At 54.9% G+C, this 19,839-nt stretch overlaps 3 protein-coding genes across 5 annotated transcripts; all 3 read right to left on the bottom strand.

Moving 5' to 3' along the window:
- Positions 1-323: 323 nt before the first annotated feature.
- On the bottom strand, positions 324-3,737 carry SMIM24 (small integral membrane protein 24). The gene is made up of 4 exons (XM_021084123.2): positions 3,504-3,737; positions 3,068-3,179; positions 2,707-2,772; positions 324-1,038 (listed from the first exon to the last, which is right to left on the bottom strand). Exons 1-4 carry the CDS (start codon positions 3,721-3,723, stop codon positions 873-875), a joined length of 564 nt encoding a protein of 187 aa, XP_020939782.1. The 5' UTR covers positions 3,724-3,737; the 3' UTR covers positions 324-872.
- A 1,399-nt stretch (positions 3,738-5,136) lies between these two features.
- SMIM44 (small integral membrane protein 44) lies at positions 5,137-5,900 on the bottom strand. The gene is made up of 2 exons (XM_085013287.1): positions 5,577-5,900; positions 5,137-5,416 (listed from the first exon to the last, which is right to left on the bottom strand). The coding sequence occupies exons 1-2, from the start codon at positions 5,875-5,877 to the stop codon at positions 5,175-5,177; spliced, it is 543 nt and encodes a 180-aa protein (XP_084869413.1). The 5' UTR covers positions 5,878-5,900; the 3' UTR covers positions 5,137-5,174.
- A 3,255-nt stretch (positions 5,901-9,155) lies between these two features.
- On the bottom strand, positions 9,156-17,814 carry DOHH (deoxyhypusine hydroxylase). 3 transcript variants are annotated; one of them, XM_005654707.4, is made up of 6 exons: positions 17,724-17,814; positions 16,146-16,271; positions 14,344-14,682; positions 12,601-12,677; positions 10,979-11,219; positions 9,156-9,943 (listed from the first exon to the last, which is right to left on the bottom strand). In XM_005654707.4, the coding sequence occupies exons 3-6, from the start codon at positions 14,615-14,617 to the stop codon at positions 9,624-9,626; spliced, it is 912 nt and encodes a 303-aa protein (XP_005654764.1). In that variant the 5' UTR covers positions 14,618-14,682; positions 16,146-16,271; positions 17,724-17,814; the 3' UTR covers positions 9,156-9,623. The 3 variants fall into 3 exon arrangements, with proteins under 3 accessions (XP_005654764.1, XP_013842761.1, XP_003123090.1); XM_013987307.3 differs by lacking the exon at positions 16,146-16,271 and adding an exon at positions 15,763-16,030; XM_003123042.5 differs by lacking the exon at positions 16,146-16,271.
- Between the last annotated feature and the right edge of the window lie 2,025 nt (positions 17,815-19,839).

Genomic DNA, 19,839 nt, shown 5'->3' with positions numbered 1-19,839 from the left:
CCAACCCCACCGCTACATGCTCCACAAGGGAGCCCCAATTGCCAGTCTTTATCAGAGTTCTCGTCAGGAAATGGTTAACATGCAGGGCAAGGTCCATGGCCCAGAGAAAGTGAGAAGAGGGGGGAGAAAACAGGGTAGATGGAAACAGGGAGGGGAGAGTGCTTGTCTCTTCCCAAGATAGTGCACCCTGGGGCCCTCCACCCTCCAGGACCCAGTTCCCAGAAATGGAGTCACATGACCCAAAACCCTGGGGTGGGGGGGGAGCAAGGATTTCCTAGGAGACAGGCCTTCAGGCTCAAAGTCCAGGACTCAGGACAACAGAATCAAGATCACAGGGGGAGCGTTTAATCTGCCCTGGGCATCTGGGCTCTGTGGAGTTTGGTCTCCCACACCTGCCGGGGCATTGCCCCCACCCTGTCTCCCACAGCAGAAACTAAGTCCCGAGGGATGATGGGAGCCCTCTGAAAGGCTCCCCAAGAGGCAGCCTCTGGCCAATACTGGTCCTGAGGCTGAGTGGGAGGGAGGAAGTTCTGGCTGACAGATATCAGGCAGAGAGGAAAGAAAGCAGACGGTGGGTAGAAGCAAGTGGAGCCATGAGACTGCAGCGGCTTGGGGGTTTCTTGGTAACCAGGAATGCTCTTCAAGTGCAAGAAGAATCACCAGGCAGAACCAATCATAACACATATAGACCACATAATGCACAAAGAGCCTTCCTTGAGGGGGGAGGGTGGGTCCCAAGTGTCTTCATTCAGGGCACTGTACTCTCAACCCCAGATGAAGTCACTGTGCTGGCTTCACGTCCAGGTCATAGCTTCTAGGGCGTGGAAGTGGCATCTCTGGGGGGCTGCCTGGAGGTGGTGGCTGTGGAGTCTTCACATGGCCGTGTTCTTGACTTTCTCCTCGTCCTGGGGCTCCTCTTTCTCCTCCAGCTCCAGCCCCAAGTTGCTCTCTCCTTTCTTCTTGGACTTTTTGTCCTCAGCCTTTTTGTTGTTATTAGTCTTTTTCTCTTTCTCTTTCTTCTCCTTCTTGCCTTCTTTACTGTAGGAACACAAAGGCCCCAGACCACAATAAGGAACAGAGTCACTCCCACTTAATGAACACTTACCTATGGCAGGCCTTGTGATGAGTGTTTTACAAAAAATATATTATATATCTTTGTTTAATCTTCAAAACAGCCCTAACAAGTCAGCATTGTTTTTTCCATTTTACAAAGGCAGAAACTAAGTCTCAATTGCCCTAAGGAAGGATGAGTGATGAGAGGATAGATGGATGGGTGGATGGATGAATGGATGGATGGATAGGTGGATGGGTGGATGGATGGATGGATGAGTAGATGAAGGGGTGGTAGATGGGTGGATGGATGGATAAGTGGGTGGGTGGATGGATGGATGGATGAGTAGATGAAGGGGTGGTAGATGGGTGGATGGATGGATAAGTGGGTGGGTGGATGGATGGATGGATGGGCAGATGGGTGAGTGGGTGGATGGATGGATGGATGGGCAGATGGGTGAGTGGGTGGATGGATGGATCGATGATGGATGGGTAGAGGCAGGGATGGCTGCACTGGTAGATGGGTGGATGGATACATGCATGAATGCATGCATAAGTTGATGGATGGATGAATGGGTGGGTGAATTGATGGATTGGTGGATGCATAGGTGGATGGATGGGTGAATGGATGGATTGTGGATGGATGGATGGATAGTTGGATGGGTGGCTGGCTGGCTGGATGGATGAAGGGATGGATGGGTAGATGGATGAGTGGATGGATGGATGAGTGGATGGATGGATGGATGGGTGGATGGATGGATGGAAGGAAGAAGGAACAAGGCTGGGAGAACACTACCAATTAGGGGCACCTGTGAGATCTAGAACCTTCAACACATCCTCAGAGTAGGAATTACATTTTACTAGGGCTGAATTGGGTCTTAAACAAAGCATAGTCTAGCCTGCACCTCTCCCTCAGGCGCATCCTGAGCTCAGCTGAGACTCTTCTAGGATAGTCTCCTTCCAGCTCCTGCACTCCTACTCCTGTCCTCATGCCTTTGCCCAAGTTGGGATCTTGCCCCAGCAGAGCCCCTAGCCCTGACCATATCCTTGAGCCCTCTGTCAGAATCGTGTCTGGAAACAGGACCATGGGAGATGCTGAATCCAAGAGTGTCATCCACACCACTTCACACACTTGTGCAGAGACACCTACACAATCCCACACCATAGACTTGTTCAATTGGTCTTTGTTAAGACCCTACTGTGTGCCAGGCTCTGTGTTGGGCACTGGGGACACAGCCAGGACCAAAGCTAATTCACCTACTGAAAGCCACTCTCTAGTGCTGAGAAATTGATAAATGACAAAGATAATTTCAGCTGGCAGAATGTTCAGAGAAAGATACAGGGCTGTGGGATAGAGAGTGTCAGGAAGGCTGATGGGCAGAGTGGGCTTCTGTGAGGAAGAAACATCTGAGCAGGGACTCAAGGAGGGACAGAGCCAGCCAGATGATATGGGGAAAAGTGTTATCAATCAGAATCAACAGTACATGCAAAGGCCCTGGGGCAGGAATGTTATTGAGGTGTTCAAGGACAGACAGAGGTCATCTTGCACACCTACCCCTCCCCTGAGGAGAGCCCCTAAGGAGCCCTTCCTAAGGAGGGAACTCACACAGACCCCCCTGACCACCCCCCATGTCTACACACACCACACAGGCATACCTCAAGTCCACATTCTCATACGGGTTGGTATTCATTCTCAGTATGGACCCCTCTTCATCCTCAGCTCTGCAGAAGAGATAAAGATGGAGGGGTGAGGTTGGGAGAAGGGCAAGAGCAGGGACAGCCTCAGTCTGTCTCCCCCAAGTTGGGGGCGGGGGGGGACTCCAGGAAGCAAAACGTGTACTACATGGCTGTCCTCGGTGTAGGGTATAGGTGGAGCAGGGAAATGGGGACATGGGGAAAGGGACCAGAGAGGATCATAAAGTGGAAGGAGGTGCCCAGCACTTTGGAGAGAGGGGGAAGGGCGGGGGAGGGGGGCCCAGGGATAGGCGGCCAGGAGGCTGGGGAAAGGGGTTCCCACCTCTCTTTGGAGCACCAGAGACGGTTGGTCAGCATGAGGACAAAGACGATGAACAGGAACCCCACAACCGCAGCCAGGCCCACCAGCCAGGGCTTCAGGCGATACTCTGAGGCTGTTGGAAGGTGGCGGGGAGGGGACTCAGAAATGGCAAGGGTAGGGAGCTCCCAAAAGGAGAGAGGGAGAAGGGGGCTGGGAATGGTCAGACAGAGGGGTCTTGGAAAAGGTCTGGGATTCAGAGGGGTGTTTTGGGGGGACACTCTCAGGGCTGGAGTTAGGAAGGGGGCCTCCGAGAGGGGCCTGACCCCATTCCTCTTCCACCTGCCCCTCCTATCAGGCGCCTCAGTTTCTCATCAGATGGGGAGATGGCCCACCCAGCCCATCCCCAGACCCCTCCTCCCCCGTCCGCCCTCCCAAGCCCCAGAGGTTAGAGCCCTACCCTGCTGGGCCTCAGCTGGCGATAGGAGCAGGGCGCTGAGCAGAAGAAGGGTCTCCAGGGTCCCCATGGCACCGAGGAACCAGCAGCCAGGGTGCTGGAGTGCGCAGTCCTGGTCAGAGCCAGGGGAAACCCTGCCCAGCCCCTGATAAGGGGGCAGGCAGGTCTGGAGGCGGAGCAGGTCCAACGCAGGGGCCCTCCCTGTGCCCCACCTGGTTGGCATCCCATCCCCTCTCCCCCGCCTTCCTGGAGGGCAGACTCTGGACCCTGCGTAACAATTAACTCAGATCCTGGTGCCCCGCCCCAGGACCGCCAGCCTCATGGTCCTCCAGGCTCCCTGCTGAGGCGGCCCTGACCCTCCTTCCCCACTCAGTGTGTTTTCCCATCATTACGTTTGCCTCTCTACACACCCCAGGAGATGCTGCCACCTGCACTTTGCAGAGCAGCCGTGGAGGCCAGGAGCACCAGGCCCGGCAAAAAGAGCTGGAGCTGGGACATGAACGTGGGCTCCCTCACCACCTGCTTATACCGCTTTCCCCCCCTCCCCGGCTCCCTGAGCCCTGGGGACCTGCAGCCAGCTCAGGGCTGAGCACAGGGATGGGCCACATGCCCACAGTCCACTTCCAAGCCCAGCCACTCCTGTGGGGCCGGAGAATGCCCCCCCCCGCCACTCGCCGCCCGAGCAGCTGATGACTCAGGCTCTAGGCTCTCCTGTCAACCTTGATCCCAGGTTGATTAGATAGGGGGGCCTGCCCGGGCGAAGGGGGAACCGCACCCCAGCTGCCACGGGGCAGCCACAGCCCAGGCACGTGGCAAGAAGGCCAGGGTGGGGAGGCCCTTCTCCAGGCCTGAGTCCTTGGCAGGGCCCCTAGGGGCTGGCGGATGCCAGCCCCATGGCTCCCACAGTGCAGGGCCAGAGGGCCTGCATATTTCCGGAGCCCCTCCCTTCCTGAGGTCTGATCACAGCTGTCCTTGTGCACAACGGCCTCCGCGGAGCTCCGGGACAAGTTGACTGCAACCAGGAAGGCAGGCACAGGTGAAGCTCCCCCTGTGTGCCCTGTCCTGTGCAAAACTCAGGAGGGAAGGAAATCTCCATGCCGCCAGTTGGGAAGTCAAGACCCTCAGAGACAGCTGGATCCCGCAGCCCTGCAGCAGAGCCAGCAATGCTGTGCGAGGCGGAGGAGCACAGCGGAGCAGTCTTCTGCTGCTTTGCAAGGCAGGTGGATGGGCTGGCCTCGGTCAGCAAAATGTTCTCTTTCCTCCGACCAAGTCATTCCTGGGCTGTGTGCCTCCATTTTCCCACCTGATAAATGGGGTCGATAAGTCCTACCTCAGAGGATTCAGTGAAATAATACAAGGAAAGGGCTTGCTTAGCACAACAGCCAGCACATTCAAAGCACTAGCTAAGGATTGGCCACTATAATTATTATTATTTTTAAAAAGCTTCTTAGCGTTTTCGGTTTACAGGTTGCCAAGTGCTTGGAGGAGGCTGGGTAGCTTAGGTTCTGGGAATACAGGGGGAGCAGGAGTGTTGGAAATAAACCAGCCTCCAACCACTGGCGCCTGCCAGCCAAGAACAAGGATGTTCTCTGTCAAGGCAGCTGCAGATAAGTGAAGGGCTCTGATGGGCACACATCCCATCTCTACAACGGCATTTAAACCGGCTCCCCTGGCTCAGCCCAGCCTCCAGAAGGAGCTTCGGGATGGTGGATCTTTGAAGGTGATGGAGGGGCGGCGGGGCATGCGGGCTGGGGCTTCTGCAGGGGCCCCCTCGCCACCCCCACAGGTGGCATCCTCGTCACCCCGCCAGGCCAGCGCCAGCTGCAGGTCCAGCTCTTCCAGATCCTCGCCCTCTGGGCTCTCCGGCAGCTCCCGGGGGGCGTCCTCCTGGTCTGGCTTCGGGCCAAAAAGCCAGTCTATGGGTGGGAGGCTGGTCAGGAGCCTCCCAGGGTGGGGCCACGCCCCTTGGCTCCCTCCCTGGCCAGGAGAGGCCCTTGGACCACCCCCTCATCCCCCACCCCCCGCCCAGTGGTCCAGCACTAGGCCAAGCCAGACTCGTGGTGCATAGCGGCTCACCGGCCAGGTCGTGGGCGAGGTCCTTGATGAGATGCCCGACAATGGCATAGGCCACAGCCACCACCAGGAGCGCAGCCAGCAGCAGGTACAGCACGTACCTGGGCAGGCGGATGGTGTCCAGTGGTGGCGGACGGTACTCCTCGTAGAGTGGAGGGGCTGGGCTCCAGCCCTCCATGCCCTCCTCAACCGCCCGCCCTGGCATGGCAGCCACCCAGAGCAGGAGAGGCCGGGAGGTGACCCTCGTGGCGGAAGTATTAAGGAGCTTTGGGTAAGAGGATTGGGGCTCCCCCGTGGCCACCATCTGCCTGGATTGATCACATCGCAAATCACTTCCGCCCGCAGCACCTCCACCCCACTCAGCTCCAGCCTCACCAAGTGCTACCCTGCATGTTCATTTCCACCTCAGGTCCCTTGCACATGCTGTTCCCTCTTCTGGGATGACGTTCCCTGCCCTTGTGGATCCGATGTTCAAGACGGGGACATAGACTCTGAGAAATGTATAGCCTTAGAATAAATGATGTGTTAGAAAATGAAAAGTGGAGTTTCTGTTGTGGTTCAGTGGTTAACGAACCCGACTGGTAACCGTGAGATTGAGGGTTCAATCCCTGGCCTCACTCAGTGGGTTGAGGATCCAGCGTTGCCATGAGCAGTGCTGTAGGTCACAGACGCAGCTCGGATCCCACGTTTGCTGTGGCTGTGGTGTAGACTGGCAGCTGCAGCTCCAACTCGACCCCTGGCTTGGGAACCTCCATGTACCTTGGATGCGGACCTAAAAAGGCCAAAAGAAAAAAAGAAAAAAGAAAGAAAATGAAAAGTGATTTGGGGGTGGGGGAGACCATGGTTTAAGGGGTGGGACTGCTTGGAGGGGAGTTAAAGTTTAAGTAGAGCAGACAGGGCCATGTTCAGATGACATTTGACCCAAGACCTAGAGGAGGAAGGGAATTAGTCATGGGAGTATCAGGAGGAAAAGCTTTCCAGGCAGAGGAAACAACAGGTGCAAAGGCCCTGCGGCGGGCCGTGCCTGGACTTGACCTGGGTGTTCACTGGTGCCCTCTAGTTGCAGCTGCGGGGAGGACAGACTGTGGGGTTGAGGATGGTGGGATGCCCAAGGGCGAGACTGGTTCACTGGGCGCCCTCTGGTGGCTTCTATGGAGAGGACAGACTGTGGGAGTGAGGGTAGGAACCAGGGATCCCGGTGGGGAGGGACTGCTCTGGTCCAGGTGGGTAAAAATGAGGCTGGACCAGGTGGAGGCAGGGCGGGAGGTTGGGTGTGGGCAGAGGTGAGGTAGATTTTATTTCTTTTTTTCTTTTCTTGTTTTTTTCTATTTTTTTTTTCTTTTTGTCTTTTTCAATCCCTTCCTTTTTCCCTCCCTCTTTCTCTTTCTTTGTTTTGTTTTAGGGATAGATTTTTAAACTGACCAAACCCTAGTGTTTTCAGGCTGAGCACCTGGAATGATGGCGTTTCCACTTCCTGTAGGAGGACCCACTTTGGAATGTAACATGAGGAAATCCCAAGGACATGCTAAGTTTGCGATGCTCCTCAATATCTAAGTGGAGATGCCCAGACTAGACCCCAAATCGGGAACTCAGAGGAGGCCCCTGCTGCAGTCAGGGCTGTGGCTGTCACTGGACATAGAATGCCAGCTCCAAGAGTGAATGAGGCCACTTGGGTGGGGTGTGGGTGGGGCCTGAGAGTACAGAGCTGGGCCAGTGAGGGAGAGGAAGGGGAGATGGAGGACAAGTTCCCTAGAGTAGAAGGGCAGGCTGGGTCAGAGGCTGCAGAGAGGGGTGGGGTGCAGACTGAGATATGACCATTAGATTTGGACACTGGGAGGTTACCTGTAAGCAAGAACAGTTCTGAAGACAGGAAGGAAAGAAGGGAGGGAAATGAGAGCTTGTGAGAGTCTGACAACCTTCTAGAGCTTATGGGGGTGAGCGCTGGAAGGCTGGGGTCAGGAAGTGCTGCAGGTGATTGCTGTTTTTCTGTTTTTAAGAAATTACAGCCTGCCTATGCTAATGGGCAATGAGAGAAACCGGGGGAAGGGAGAATGGCTGAAATGATGGCCAAATTGGCAAATGGGGCTGGCGTCCAGGGACTACATGGTGGAGGTGGCTCCCAGCCAGCACCTGAGGCTCACGTGAAATAACAAGTGTTTGATCTTTGTCCTGATGCCTGGCATGGAGTTCCCAGAACCCTGTAATTTCTTAAGTGATGGGGGCCAGAGGAGCGACCTTTATGGTTCATAATCAGCCCCTTTCCACACCTGCATGTATGCTAATGAGGACGGGGGCAGGGGTAGCTTGGGGATGGGGGCTGGTGGTCAAGGGAACCGACCCTGGGATTAGAGGGATGGAATTTTCAGCCCCCCGACCCCCCCCCCGCCCCGGGAGAGGTGAAGGGCTGGGAATTGAGCTAATCATCAATAGCCAATGATGTAATCAGTGGTGCCCACGTGATGGAACCACCATAAAAGCCACAAAAACCCTAAAGGAAGGGGCTTGAAGAGCTTCTGGGTGGACGGAAGTGTCTGAGGAAGAATGCATCCCAAACTCCACAGACGTTCCTGTGTTCCGGGACCTTCTGGACCCCGTGCCTCTTCACCTGGCTGTTCATCTGCCTCCTTTACGATCAACAGGTAAGAAAAATGCTTTCCTGAGTCCTGTGTGCCATTCTCACAAATCATGCAATGTGAGGAGGTGGTGGGAGTCCCAATTTATAGCCAGAAGTATAGGAGGCCTGGTCTTGGGACCGGCGTCTAAAGTGGAGGCTGTCCTGCAGGACTGAGCCCTGAACCTGTAGGGGCTTCGCTGACTCTGGGTAGAGAGCATCAGAACAGAACTGAATCGTAGGACTCCCAACTGATGTCCAAGGAGAAATGGGAAAATTGCTTGGTGTGGAAAGTGCATCACATGTGAAATTAGGTTCTACTGTTAACACATTTTATAGAGTGGTGTGTGGGCTGCTTGAGACTGCATGTGGAGGAAGTAGGGGAGGTGAGTGGGAATGGGAACCCATAGCCCGAGCTCTTGGCCATACCACTAAACCCTTTCCCCCATGCCCCCAATATGGGCTGGGTGAAGATAAGGTCTTGGGGAGGGCCAGCTGAAGGGCTATTCCCCTCAACCCCCTTGGAGAAGGCTGCTGGGCAGGCTTTACTTCTGAGAACTGATGGTGAAATAGGAGCACAGCATCTGGAGCAGGGCAGATCCCAGAGCTGAGCTCTCCAAAGGCCCTGGCCCTCCACACTTAAAAGATATTCCTTTAGGAGTGTCCGTTGTGGCTCAGTGGGTTAAAAACACAACTAGTATCCATGAGGATGCAGGTTCAATCCCTGGCCTTGCTCAGTGGGTTAAAAATCCAGCATTCCCCTGAGTTGCAGTATAGGTCGCAGATGCGGCTCAGGTCTGGTCTTGCTGTTGCCATGGCTGTGATGTAGGCCCTCAGCTGCAGCTCTGATTTGACTCCTAGTCTGGGAACTTCCATATGCCTCGAGTGAGGCCAAAAAAAGTAGAAAAAGATGTTTCCTTAGAGCACCCAACCCTTCCCTCTGCCACCCCCACAACACAGAGAGTCATCACTTGGCAAAAATAATTTAATAGTCCACATAGGCAGTATCCTGGGACCTGCTCGTCCCTCCCCAGGTCTTGAGCTCCAGCCCAGACCACCCGACCCAGGGATCACCTCCTTACCCCAAGAACAGCACTCCACTGCCCCCAGACCCTACTCAGCCTGAAGGGGGTGGGTTTCCCCACAGCACCTTTCCCCACACCCCCACATTCCTAGCAAAGCTGGGCCACAGCACCCCAATGCCCCGAAGCACAGCCCTGCCCCTGCTCAGGTGTCCCCTCCCACACTGACACTGTGGCCCTGTGCTCAGTGGGGGAGAGAAGAGACCTCAGCCTGGCCCCCAGAAGCCTGCAGTTCCCTCGGGGGGTCAAGATGCCAAAGCGGCCAGGAGACAGGCCGCGAGATGCAATTCACTCCAACGTGGTTTATATGTGAGGTCATTTAAACACGAAGTCCGCAGGGGAGACCCCAGTGCAGCTTCAGGAGGGGGGTGCGCGCAGCTGCTCCAGGCCGTCTGCGTACTGGAAGGCTGGCCCCGTCTCGTACTCGTACATGTCCAGGGCCACCTCACAGCTCTCCCGCACCACGCGCTCGGGGTCCGCCGCGTAGGCCCGCAGGGCAGCCAGGCAGGCGGGCCGGGCGATGGCCCCCAGGGCCTCCGCGCACTCATGTCGCACCATGGGGCTCTCAGCCGGCCGTGCCAGGGCCGCCATCAGGTGGGGCACCGCTGCCTCGTGCTGGAGCTGGCCCAGGACATAGCCGATCTCATGGCGGAAGAGGGCGCTGCCGCAGAGCAAGCCTGTGGGAGAGAGGGTCAAGGCCTGGGGGCATCGTCGGGACAGGAGGGGACCTGGGGTGGGGCACTGGGAGTCAGAAGGGACTGAAGGGGTGGAAAGGGGGTTCCAGTCTCAAGAATACCGCAGCCCTGTCCTGGTGCTTAGCACAGCTCAGCTTGCCAGAGCCTTCTGGCAAGAGAAGCGGTGAGAACCCAGCCACACTGGGAACTCAGCCCTCCCTCCCTGCCTGTGGGTGTGCTGGACTTGGCCTGATCCTTCCCAGGCCCAGGGTCCCTCCCTGCCTCCCCCTGGATTTCTGTGTGGTCCCCACACCTCCCAGTGTCATTTTCAGATGTGTTGTACATTTGTGCTTCTGGCTTTCTACATGCTCCCACACATGATAAGGGTCCCTGGCCATTCACCCTCCACAGCCTCATAGACAGCCCTTGCCTCTCCTGATGGGGAACTCATGGCTGGACACAAGAGTGGCCTGCCTGTGATCAGATGCCACTTTTGAGGAGGACTGTGCAGCCACTGCCCCAAGCACCCCCCAGGACAAACCTACCACCTGGCTCCTGCCCAGCCTCCCTGGGTCCCTGACAGACAGGAAGCTCCAGGAGGGCAGAGCAGAGAGGGGCTGGATGGGAAGCAGGACACCTTGGGCCTAAGAGGTTGGGCAGGGGACCCTGGGATGCTCCAAGTTACCTCCTCTCCTTTGCAGGTGGGGGGACCCCAGCACCCCAGGCCTGCACAGGGCTCAATACAAAGTTGGGTTGAAAATGGCAGTGATAAAAGAGGGTTAAGGAATTAAGAGTCAGGCTGTCAGGGATCAGATCCCAACTCCACTGTCACTCAGACCGCTGTGTGACCTCAGGCAAGTCTCTCTGCCTCTCTGGGCCTTGGTTTTCCTCACAGAGAAGAGAGGGTAATAAGCGTACCTGCCCACCTGAGGATGGGTATTTTCATGCAGAGCCCAGGACACATATGCTCTGGGACAACTTGCTGGTATCATAGATGCAGGCCCTGACCCCGACCCCCAACCGCAGATCCCTCCTCACCCTCAGCCAGCGCCAGGGCAGCCTCCTCGCCACCAATGTCACGCAGGGCAAACATGGCTCGGTATCGGTCAAAGAGTGGCTGGGCCTCATCCAGCAGCATCTCCCGAAGCTGGCCCACATCACGCTCCTGGGCGGGTGGAGCGGGGTCCACGGAGAGGTAGGGCCCCTGAGCCACAGGCTCCCCGCTGTGCTGCTGTAACCACTCCAGCCGCCGGACAGCCAGCTGGCAGGTCTCAGCCACCTGGGGGGAGAAGGGCACACAGGTGGCTACTGGGGACAGGGTGGGCATATGTGACAGGCCCTCCCCCGGCCCCCAGGGCTCCAGGTTTAGCAGGGGCGGAGCTGGGCAGAGGACTAACTAATCCTTCCAAACAAAGCAGCAGGGGCTGCTGTGATTAGGGAGTGACCAGGACAGTGGGCCAGGAGGGGCTCACTCAGAGGTGGACATCAGAACCAGTAGAGAGGGCGTCATGTGGAATCAGCCAGTGCAAAGGCTCTGGGGCAGGACATGCTGGACCCATCAGGAAAGAGGCAGTAACAGAAGTGACCTGAAGGGGTCAGGCCAGACTACTGAGGGCCTGTGGGCTGAGGTGAGGACTTGGGATTTTGTCCTACAGGCCATGACAAGCCATGAGTCTTTAGGCACAGAATAGGTCAACAGATTTAAGTTTTACATACACCCCCTGGCTGCCAGAGATGCGGATGGACTTTGAGAGCAGGATGCTCAGTGAGAGCAGCAGACAGAAGGACACAGTGTGAGATTCCATGGACAGGAAACAACCAGAACAGGCGCATCCAGAGACAAAGAGTGGGTTCCTGGTTGTCAGGGGAGGGGGTGGGGAACGGCTGCTAAAGGGGACAGCGTTTCCTTTTGAGGTGATGGAATGTTCTGGAATCAGAAGTGATGGCTGCACAACACTGTGGATGTACTAAAATCCACCTAAGAGTGTACATTTTCAAGGGTGGATTTTATAGTATGTCACGTATCTCAATAAAGCTGTTATTAAAAGAAATAAGAGGAGTTCCCATTGTGGCGCAGTGGTTAACGAATCCGACTAGGAACCATGAGATTGCGGGTTCGATCCCTGCCCTTGCTCAGTGGGTTGAGGATCCGGCATTGCCGTGAGCTGTGGTGTAGGTCGCAGACGCAGCTCGGATCCCGAGTTGCTGTGGCTCTGGCCTAGGCCAGTGGCTACAGCTCCGATTGGACCCCTAGCCTGGGAACCTCCATATGCCACAGGAGCGGCCCAAGAAAAGGCAAAAAGACAAAAAAAAAAAAAGAAAGAAATAAGAAAGCAGGCAGCAAGCAGACTCTGGGTGAGGCTGGCTGGGGCAGCAGAAGTACAGAAGTCGGGTGGGGGGAGGCTAGAGGACTCCCACAGGTGGAGGGGCTGCCTGCGGACACTGAGGGAAAGAGGTGAGAGGGGGCAGGGCCAGCCGAGCAGGGCAGGGCAGGGCAGGGGTTACGTGTGAATCAAGAGTGCAATTTTGTCCAAAGGGGCAGTAGCTACCTGGTCTCTCTCAGCATCCCTGGGCCAGGTGATCACCCTGGCAACCACAGAGTCTGAGGCTGGTTCCTAGACCAGAGACAGGGAGGGGGAGGGAGAGCCAGGCTTTGATACCTCAACGACAGGGTCAGTAGAGTACTGCTTCAGGATCTCCAGAACTTCCGGGTTCCCAATGGCCCCCAGGGCCTCCCCTAAGAAGAACAGGGCAAAGTTCTCGTTGGTTGGTTGGGAAACCAACCAGGGATGCCTCGGCAGTGTGGGAAGGTGTGGAGAGGCACTAACCAGCACATGGCCTCCTTCATGCCCCACCCCCCACTCTGCCTGGATCCTGCGTTGTGGCCCCAACCACCGCCCCAACTGTGGCAGAGCAGAACAGGAGCTGGTCCAGCCCCCAAGCTGCACCAATTAGAGTCCCTTCCCCAGAAATCAGACATCACTGGAACCAGGCTGGAACCCGCCCTGGCCGGCACCCCTAGAGTCCATGGCCTAGAGGGGAGATGCAGACAAGTGTGTCGTAACAACTTGGGGGCACTGGTGGCAAGGAGCCAAGAACATCCAGCCTGGTTGAGCCTGTTAAGGAGAGCCCTGAAAACCTGAAGGTTCTAAGTTGTGACGCAGGCAAGGAGGGTCAGCAGACAGGCCCCAGGGCCTTTGCACCTGCTGTGCCCTCTACCTAGAGCACCATTCCCCAGACATCCACCTAGAAAACTCCCTACTTCACTCGATCTCTGTCCACTGATTAGACAGCAGCAGTACCTGGGAGTTCCCATCATGGCTCAGCGGTTAGTGAACCCGACTAGCATCCATGAGGACACAGGTTCCATCCCTGGCCTTGTTCAGTGGGTTAAGGATCCAGCGTTGCCATGAGCTGTGGTATAGGTCACAGACTTGGCTTGGATCACGAATTGCTATGGCTGTGGCATAGGCCTGTGGCTTCAGCTCCGATTCGACCCCTAGCCTGGGAACCTCCATATGCCGCGGGTATGGCCATAAAAAGACAAAAGGCAAAAGACAAAAAAAAGGAAAAAAAGAAAAAAGCAGCAGGACCAGAGTTCCCCTGTGGCACAGTGTGTTAAGGACCTGGCATTGACACTGCCATGGCTCAGGCTGCTGCTGTGGTGCAGGTTCAATCCCTGGGCTGGGAATTTCCTCATGCCACGGGTGTCCCCCTGCCCCCCAAAAAGTGCAGTGGCACCTCCCGCGCCCCCATCCGTTCCCAGCTTTTTTTTTCTGCTTTTTAGGGCCACACCTGCAGCATATGGAAGTTCCCAGGCTAGGGGTCAAATCAGGGCTACAGTTGCTGGCCTACACCACAGCCACAGCAACTCGGGATCTGAGCCCTGTCTGCAACCTACACCACAGCTCACAGCAACACTGGATCCTTAACCCACTGAGCGAGGCCAGGGACCCAACCCACATCCTCATAGATACGAGTCAGATTTGTTTCCACTGCACCACAATAGGAACCCCCTGTTCCCAGGTTTATTTCCCTCCTTAGCACTTACATAAGTGTTTCCATCATAACACGACTGGGGGAGTTCCCGTCATGGCTCAGGAGAGGCCAGGGATCGAACCCACATCCTCATGAATACTCATCAGGTTGTTACGGCTGAGCCACAATGGGAACTCCAGGGATCGCGTTTTATGTGGCGAGAAGGGATTGTGAAATTCAAACCTCAGCACCACTAAAGCCGAACTGGCTTGCAGCCACACCTACGTGTTGACTGAGGCTTAGGATGGCTCTTATGCTTTGGTGGCAGAGTTGAGCTCTGGGGATAGAGATCATCTGAACATCCACATCACCCGCCCCCACAGAGCCCGCGTGGCACAGAGCCCAGGCCTGGACCCACCGCTCACCTGCCTCATGGCGCACCATGGGCTCCTGGCAGGTGTCACGGAGCACATCCACTAACACGGGGATAGCCCGAGAGTCCTGCATCTGGCCCAGGCAGTAGGCTAGCTCATGCTTGAGCAGTGCCGAGTCATCACCGAAGGCCCGACTGATCCAGGTGATGGCTCCTGGCCCTCCCAGCCCTCGAAGCGTGAACAGGGCCCGGAAGCGGGCCTGCAGGGGCTGCCCAGGATCCACTAGCATCTTCCCCACTGCCTCCACCTCTTGCTCTGTCACCATGGTGCTGCTGCCTTCCTCAAGTCACTGGGCTTGGACTAAAGCAGGGGACTCAGGGGCTGGAGGACCTGCAGCAGAAAATGAGAGGCCAGGTTAGAGGTGCCCTTTGTTGCTTGCTGATTTTTTTATTTCAGAGATAGGACATCAGTGGGGTGGTTTTCTACCTGCTGACCGGCCTGGTTGAAAGTCCAGCTCTTGCCCTGCCTACTTGCTGTATGGCCTTTCCTAAGGTGCTTTCCCTCTCTGGGCCTCTGGCCTATACATCAGCAATGACCTCTGCTGGTCTGCTCCCCACACAGCAGCCAGAGGGACTGTAGTAACTGGTCCCCAGGCTGGCCCTCAATGACACCCACCTCCTGGTATTTGTGCCCTTGGTCGTTTCCCCGCCCCCGCCACCCCCCGCAGTGAATAGGGCTGACCTGGGTGAATAACAGGATAGGAAGAAACAGCAGTGTGACTTCTGACGGTAGGTGGTCAGAGACACTTGGCTTTCTCCTTATCGGCTCTAAGGAAAGGCAGCAGCCATACTGTAAGGAAGTTCAACTAGCCTCATGCAGGGGCCCAGAACGGAGGCCTCCCACCAACAGCCAGGAGAGAGGAGGAGGCTGAAAGCAGCTCCTCCAGGCCCCATCCAGCCTTCAGATGATGCAGCCCTGGCCAGTGTCTGCACTGCAACCTCATGAGAGATTACAGCCACAACCACCCAACAAAACCAGGCATAGATCCGAGTCCACAGAAACTGTGAGATAGTGTTTACTATTGTTTAAAGGCTGCTAAGTATGGGGTAATTTACAAAGCATTGGTAACTGACATGAGAACCCTTTCAGTATATAAACTGGACCAGTGCCTCCCTCACAAAGTCCTGACTCAAGCTCCTTAACTGTCTCAAAGGCCCTGCACAATGTGCCCCCATCACCTCCTCCCTCTCACCTCCTCCCTCTCTCTTCTTAGCTTCTTTCACTCGACCAAACAGGCCTCCTCAGTGTTCCTTCAACACACCAGGCACCTCTGCACAGGCTGTTCTCCTCCCCAGGAACATCTTCCCCAAAGACCACCATGCTCATCCCTGAGACGGCAAATGCCAGCTCCTTAGGGAAGCCTTTCCGATTCTAGTCTTGTTCTGCTTTATTGCTCTTTGAAGCACTTACCACCACAAGATACTGTATTTGATATTTCAGCTTAGCTGTTTATGGTCCATCTTATCCCTCACTAGAATATGAAGCAGGGATGGAGTCTCTCTTAGTCACCCCTACTTTCAGCACACAGTTCCTCAGTAAGAACAACGGTCATAGGATAACGGCAGCTGACATTTACATAGGACGTGTGATGTGCCAGGCGTCTCCTCTGAGCCCTTTACATTCCTGAACTCATTTCATCCTTGCCATAACCCTTTAAGACAAGCAATGGGATCGCCACCTTTTAATAGGAGAGAAAACACAAGCATAGAGAGCCGAATCACTTGCTTAGGAACAGAGTGAAGAGTTATCAATCCAGGCAGCTGGGCTCCAGAGTCAAGCTCTAAACCACATACCCCATGTTGAACAGATGAGTTAAGATGAAAGGACAGGAGCTCCCGCTGTGGCACAGCACATTAAGGATCCTGCATTGCTGCAGCTTCAGCCTACGTCACAGCTGCAGCTTGTATTTGATCCCCGGCCTGGGAAGTCCCGTATGCCATGGGTTCAGCCAAAAAAAAAAAAAAATTATGTAAGGACACAGCTCAGCCTGGGAGAAATTTCCCCACACCCCACCCCCACCCCGCTCCATCTTCCAGACCAACAAGGATGCTTCATGAACCTGACAACAGGCTGTAGCTCCCAGTGGTGCTAGCAGGGCAGACCTGGTTTAATGAGGGAGGTGCGGCTGCCTGAGCATAAGTGACTATCAAAGGAGGTAACTCTGAAAAGAGGGACCAACAGAAACCCCAGAAGCCAGGGGTGAGCAAGCTGGCAAGGTGTTAGGGACCACTGAGACCCGAACTCGTTCTACACAGATTAGCTGTGACCTGTTTGGAGTCACACAGCAAATCAAGGTCAGACAGGACTCAGGACTCCTGACTCCTGATTTATGCAGGGCCTCCCTCAAGACACAAAGGAGAGACACACACTATTTTCTTCCTTGCCATGACCCCAAGACCTAGCACAGCGTCTGTCACCATGGTAGCAGGTATTCAAAAAGTGCCCTTGAATGAATTGACCATCCAGTGTCTGCCAGACACGGTACTAAGCGCTTTATACACAGTATAACTCTGTATCATCTGTAACATCGGGCACATCAACCTCACAGAGTTGCTATGAATGAAGTTATGTTCATAGAGCACTGAGTACCATGATGGCACTTAGGATGCACTTGATAAACCAGCGCTGGTATTAAAATACCAGCAGGGAGTCCAACACCCATCTTTGTGCTCTGAAGGACAAAGGAGGTACACCTAACCACTTGAAGCCTGCCACTCATACCTCAGGCCCATTTTTCAAGGGTGTGGGCGTGGGGTTGGAGGACCCGCCCTCAGCCAAGTCAGAATCTGGGGATCCGCTCACTCTTGCGAAGGTGTGTCTTAGAGACAGACACGAAGAATTAGTAAGGGATGAAGAGTTCAGGATCCCCGAAATCTGGCCCCTCTAAACCAAGAATTCCCAACAAAAAGACTTCTGACAGATACCTTTCTCAAAGAGGGATCGCTCCGACAAGGCATACCTCAGGGCTGCTTGCAGGATCCCCCAGCGAGGACAGGCTTCTCAAAGCTCTTTGGAAGAGTCTCCTAGCATCTGGATGTCTCTAGAACTGTTTACGTGGATCCCCAGTACTGGACCCCTCACAGGCTGGTTTTTCCAGAACCCCGAGAAAGGAGTCGCCCTATCTGGGACCCCCGCCCCACACTTTGACTCTTCAGCGAATGGATCCTCAGAGATAGGGTCTCCAGAACTAAGGGGAAAGATCTCGCCGGGACCTGTCGGAGGAGGCCTTTTTACTCTCCCCCACCAGCCAACGAACAGCGCCGGGATTCCAAATGAGGCGCCCTCCTCTTTCCCGCTCGCCAGGCCTGGACCCCACCCTGTGCTCCCCGCCGCCAGAACGCTCCAGCGAGCTCCCAGATCGAAAGACCTACCAGACCGTCCGGCTCCCGCCGCTGCCACCACCTCTTCACCAACCTCGACGCTCACAGAGTGCTCTGGGGGCCGCCATCTTATCACCCACGTGACCGGGTCGGACGACACCAACGCAGCACCGGGGGGGTGGAAATCCAGTCAGAGGCTCCACAGAATGAGGAGCTACGGAAGCGCGAGTTATCACCTGTGCCAGAGTTCATACTCATACGTCAGTCGGAGTCTATGAGCATTCCTCAGGAAAGCGGAAGGGCAACTTCCATCCTTCCCCTGCGAGAGATTTTCTGCGGCCTACCCACTCGGTAGGACGAGTAGAAATGGTTTGTGCCGATTCAGCACGGAGGTGGGCTGGCTAGGGACAGAGCATGCGTAGTGTCCCCGGGGCGTGGTCAAGTTTCAGGGGCGTGACTAATGGATTCCCTGGGCTGGAAGCGAGATTGGAAAGGATTTTTTTTTTCTGTCTTTTGAGGGCCGCACCCGCGGCATATGGAGGTTCCCAGGCCAGGGGTCTAATCCGAGCTGTTGCTGCCGGCCTACGCCAGAGCCACAGCAAGACCAGATCCGAGCCGAGTGTCTGCGACCTACACCACAACTCACGGCAATGCCGGATCCTTAACCCACCGAACGAGGCCAGGGTGCCCGCAACCTCATGGTTTCTAGTCGGATTCGTTTCCACTGTGCCAAGACCGGAACTCCAAGGGAAGGATTAATAAAGGACTTGACCCATTCATTCATTCATCATTTAATAAATTGTAAATGGGCGCTGAGGACGATGGGCTGAAGCCCTTGCCCTCATAAACCTCATTTGATTGTCTGAAGGAAACAAACAATAGTAAGTAAAAGCACATGCTGGGCTAAAGAGAAAAAAGTCAACGCGGTGCGTGTTATGGGGTGTGCAGTTTTAAAGAACTTGGCTTTACTCTGACAAAATGAGAAGCCACTGGAGTGTCGTAATCAGGGAAATGGCATGCCCTGACTGTTAACAGGATATTCAGACTGGTGAGTAGATAACGGACAAGGAGGGGAACGGTGGAAGCGAGAAAACAGAAATAACTCAGATTCTAAGTTAACTTTGAAGGTGGAGCAAATAGTTTGTGGCTGGAATGGGTATGGAATTTAAAAGAAAGAGTTCTTTTAAGGATAATACAAGGGGTTTTGTGTGTGTGTTTTGGGGTTTTTTTTTTTTTTTTTTTTTTCGCTTTTTAGGGCCCCACCCGTGGCATATGGAAGATCCCAGGCTAGGGGTGGAATCCGAACTGTAGCTGCTGGCCTATGCCCCAGCCACAGCAACACCAGATCCGAGCCGTGTCTGTGACCTACACCACAGCTCACCGAAACGCCGGATCCTTAACCCACTGAGGGATGGAACCCACATCCTCATGGATCCTAGTCGGCCTTGTTAACCACTGAGCCATGAAGGGAACTCCAAGGATAATACAAGTTTTTTGACATGTAGGAAGGAGAGACCAACCATTAGCCAGTAGCCTCCCCATCCTATCAATCCAAGGTCCTGTTAACTCCACCTCTGACTTAGAGTTGGCATCCAGGCACTTCGGTCATTTCTACTGCTCCTATTAAGAGTCTGAACCACCACTGGTGTCATCAGGATGTTGCCTACAAGAAGAAAAGAGAGCTTGTAAGCGATTATATCAAAACAGTACTGTGGTTCCTCAAGAAGTTAAAACATAGAACTACCATGTGATCCAGCAATTACCCTTAGTTACACCCAAGAGACATAAAAGCAGGAACTCACACAGATAGTTGTACATCCATGCTCATAGCAGCATTATTACTTTTCTTTCTTTTTTTTGTCCTTGTCTTTTCAGGGCCACATCCTTGGCATATAGAAGTTCCCAGGCTAGGGGTCAAATCGGAGCTGTAGCCACCAGCCTACACCACAGCCACAGCAACACCAGATCCAAGCTGCGTCTGCAACCTACACCACAGCTCATGGGAACGCCAGATCCTTAACCCACCATCGAAGCATTATTCACAGTGGCCTCAGGGCTTGTAACCTCTATTATATTTTCTGTCTCTATGAATTTGGCTACTCTTGGAACCTTAGAAAGTGGAATCATACATTATCTGTACTTCCATTGTCTGGCTTATTTCACTGAG

Source organism: Sus scrofa, chromosome 2, assembly GCF_054392235.1.
Source record: "Sus scrofa isolate SSC_HxYL_T2T_F1_AM1 chromosome 2, Sscrofa_HxYL_maternal_Yorkshire_Landrace_v2.0, whole genome shotgun sequence".
In the NCBI taxonomy this organism is placed as follows: domain Eukaryota; kingdom Metazoa; phylum Chordata; class Mammalia; order Artiodactyla; family Suidae; genus Sus; species Sus scrofa.
The sequence above is the reverse complement of the archived record's forward strand: the minus strand, read 5'-3'. Positions and strand labels throughout refer to the sequence as shown.

What these genes read in the sequence shown, in the direction of transcription:
- SMIM24 (XM_021084123.2), bottom strand. Translation starts at nt 3,723, where the DNA reads ATGCCAACCAGGTGGGGCACAGGGAGGGCCCCTGCGTTGGACCTGCTC. An exon ending in CTCTGGTGCTCCAAAGAGAG is followed by an intron (nt 2,773 to 3,067) that starts GTGGGAACCCCT and finishes TCTCTTCTGCAG; the next exon opens with AGCTGAGGATGAAGAGGGGT. An exon ending in TATGAGAATGTGGACTTGAG is followed by an intron (nt 1,039 to 2,706) that starts GTATGCCTGTGT and finishes GTGTTCCTACAG; the next exon opens with TAAAGAAGGCAAGAAGGAGA.
- DOHH (XM_005654707.4), bottom strand. Translation starts at nt 14,617, where the DNA reads ATGGTGACAGAGCAAGAGGTGGAGGCAGTGGGGAAGATGCTAGTGGAT. An exon ending in CATGGTGCGCCATGAGGCAG is followed by an intron (nt 12,678 to 14,343) that starts GTGAGCGGTGGG and finishes TGTTCTTCTTAG; the next exon opens with GGGAGGCCCTGGGGGCCATT. An exon ending in TGCCCTGGCGCTGGCTGAGG is followed by an intron (nt 9,944 to 10,978) that starts GTGAGGAGGGAT and finishes TCTCTCCCACAG; the next exon opens with GCTTGCTCTGCGGCAGCGCC.
- SMIM44 (XM_085013287.1), bottom strand. Translation starts at nt 5,877, where the DNA reads ATGGTGGCCACGGGGGAGCCCCAATCCTCTTACCCAAAGCTCCTTAAT. An exon ending in CCTCGCCCACGACCTGGCCG is followed by an intron (nt 5,417 to 5,576) that starts GTGAGCCGCTAT and finishes TCCCACCCATAG; the next exon opens with ACTGGCTTTTTGGCCCGAAG.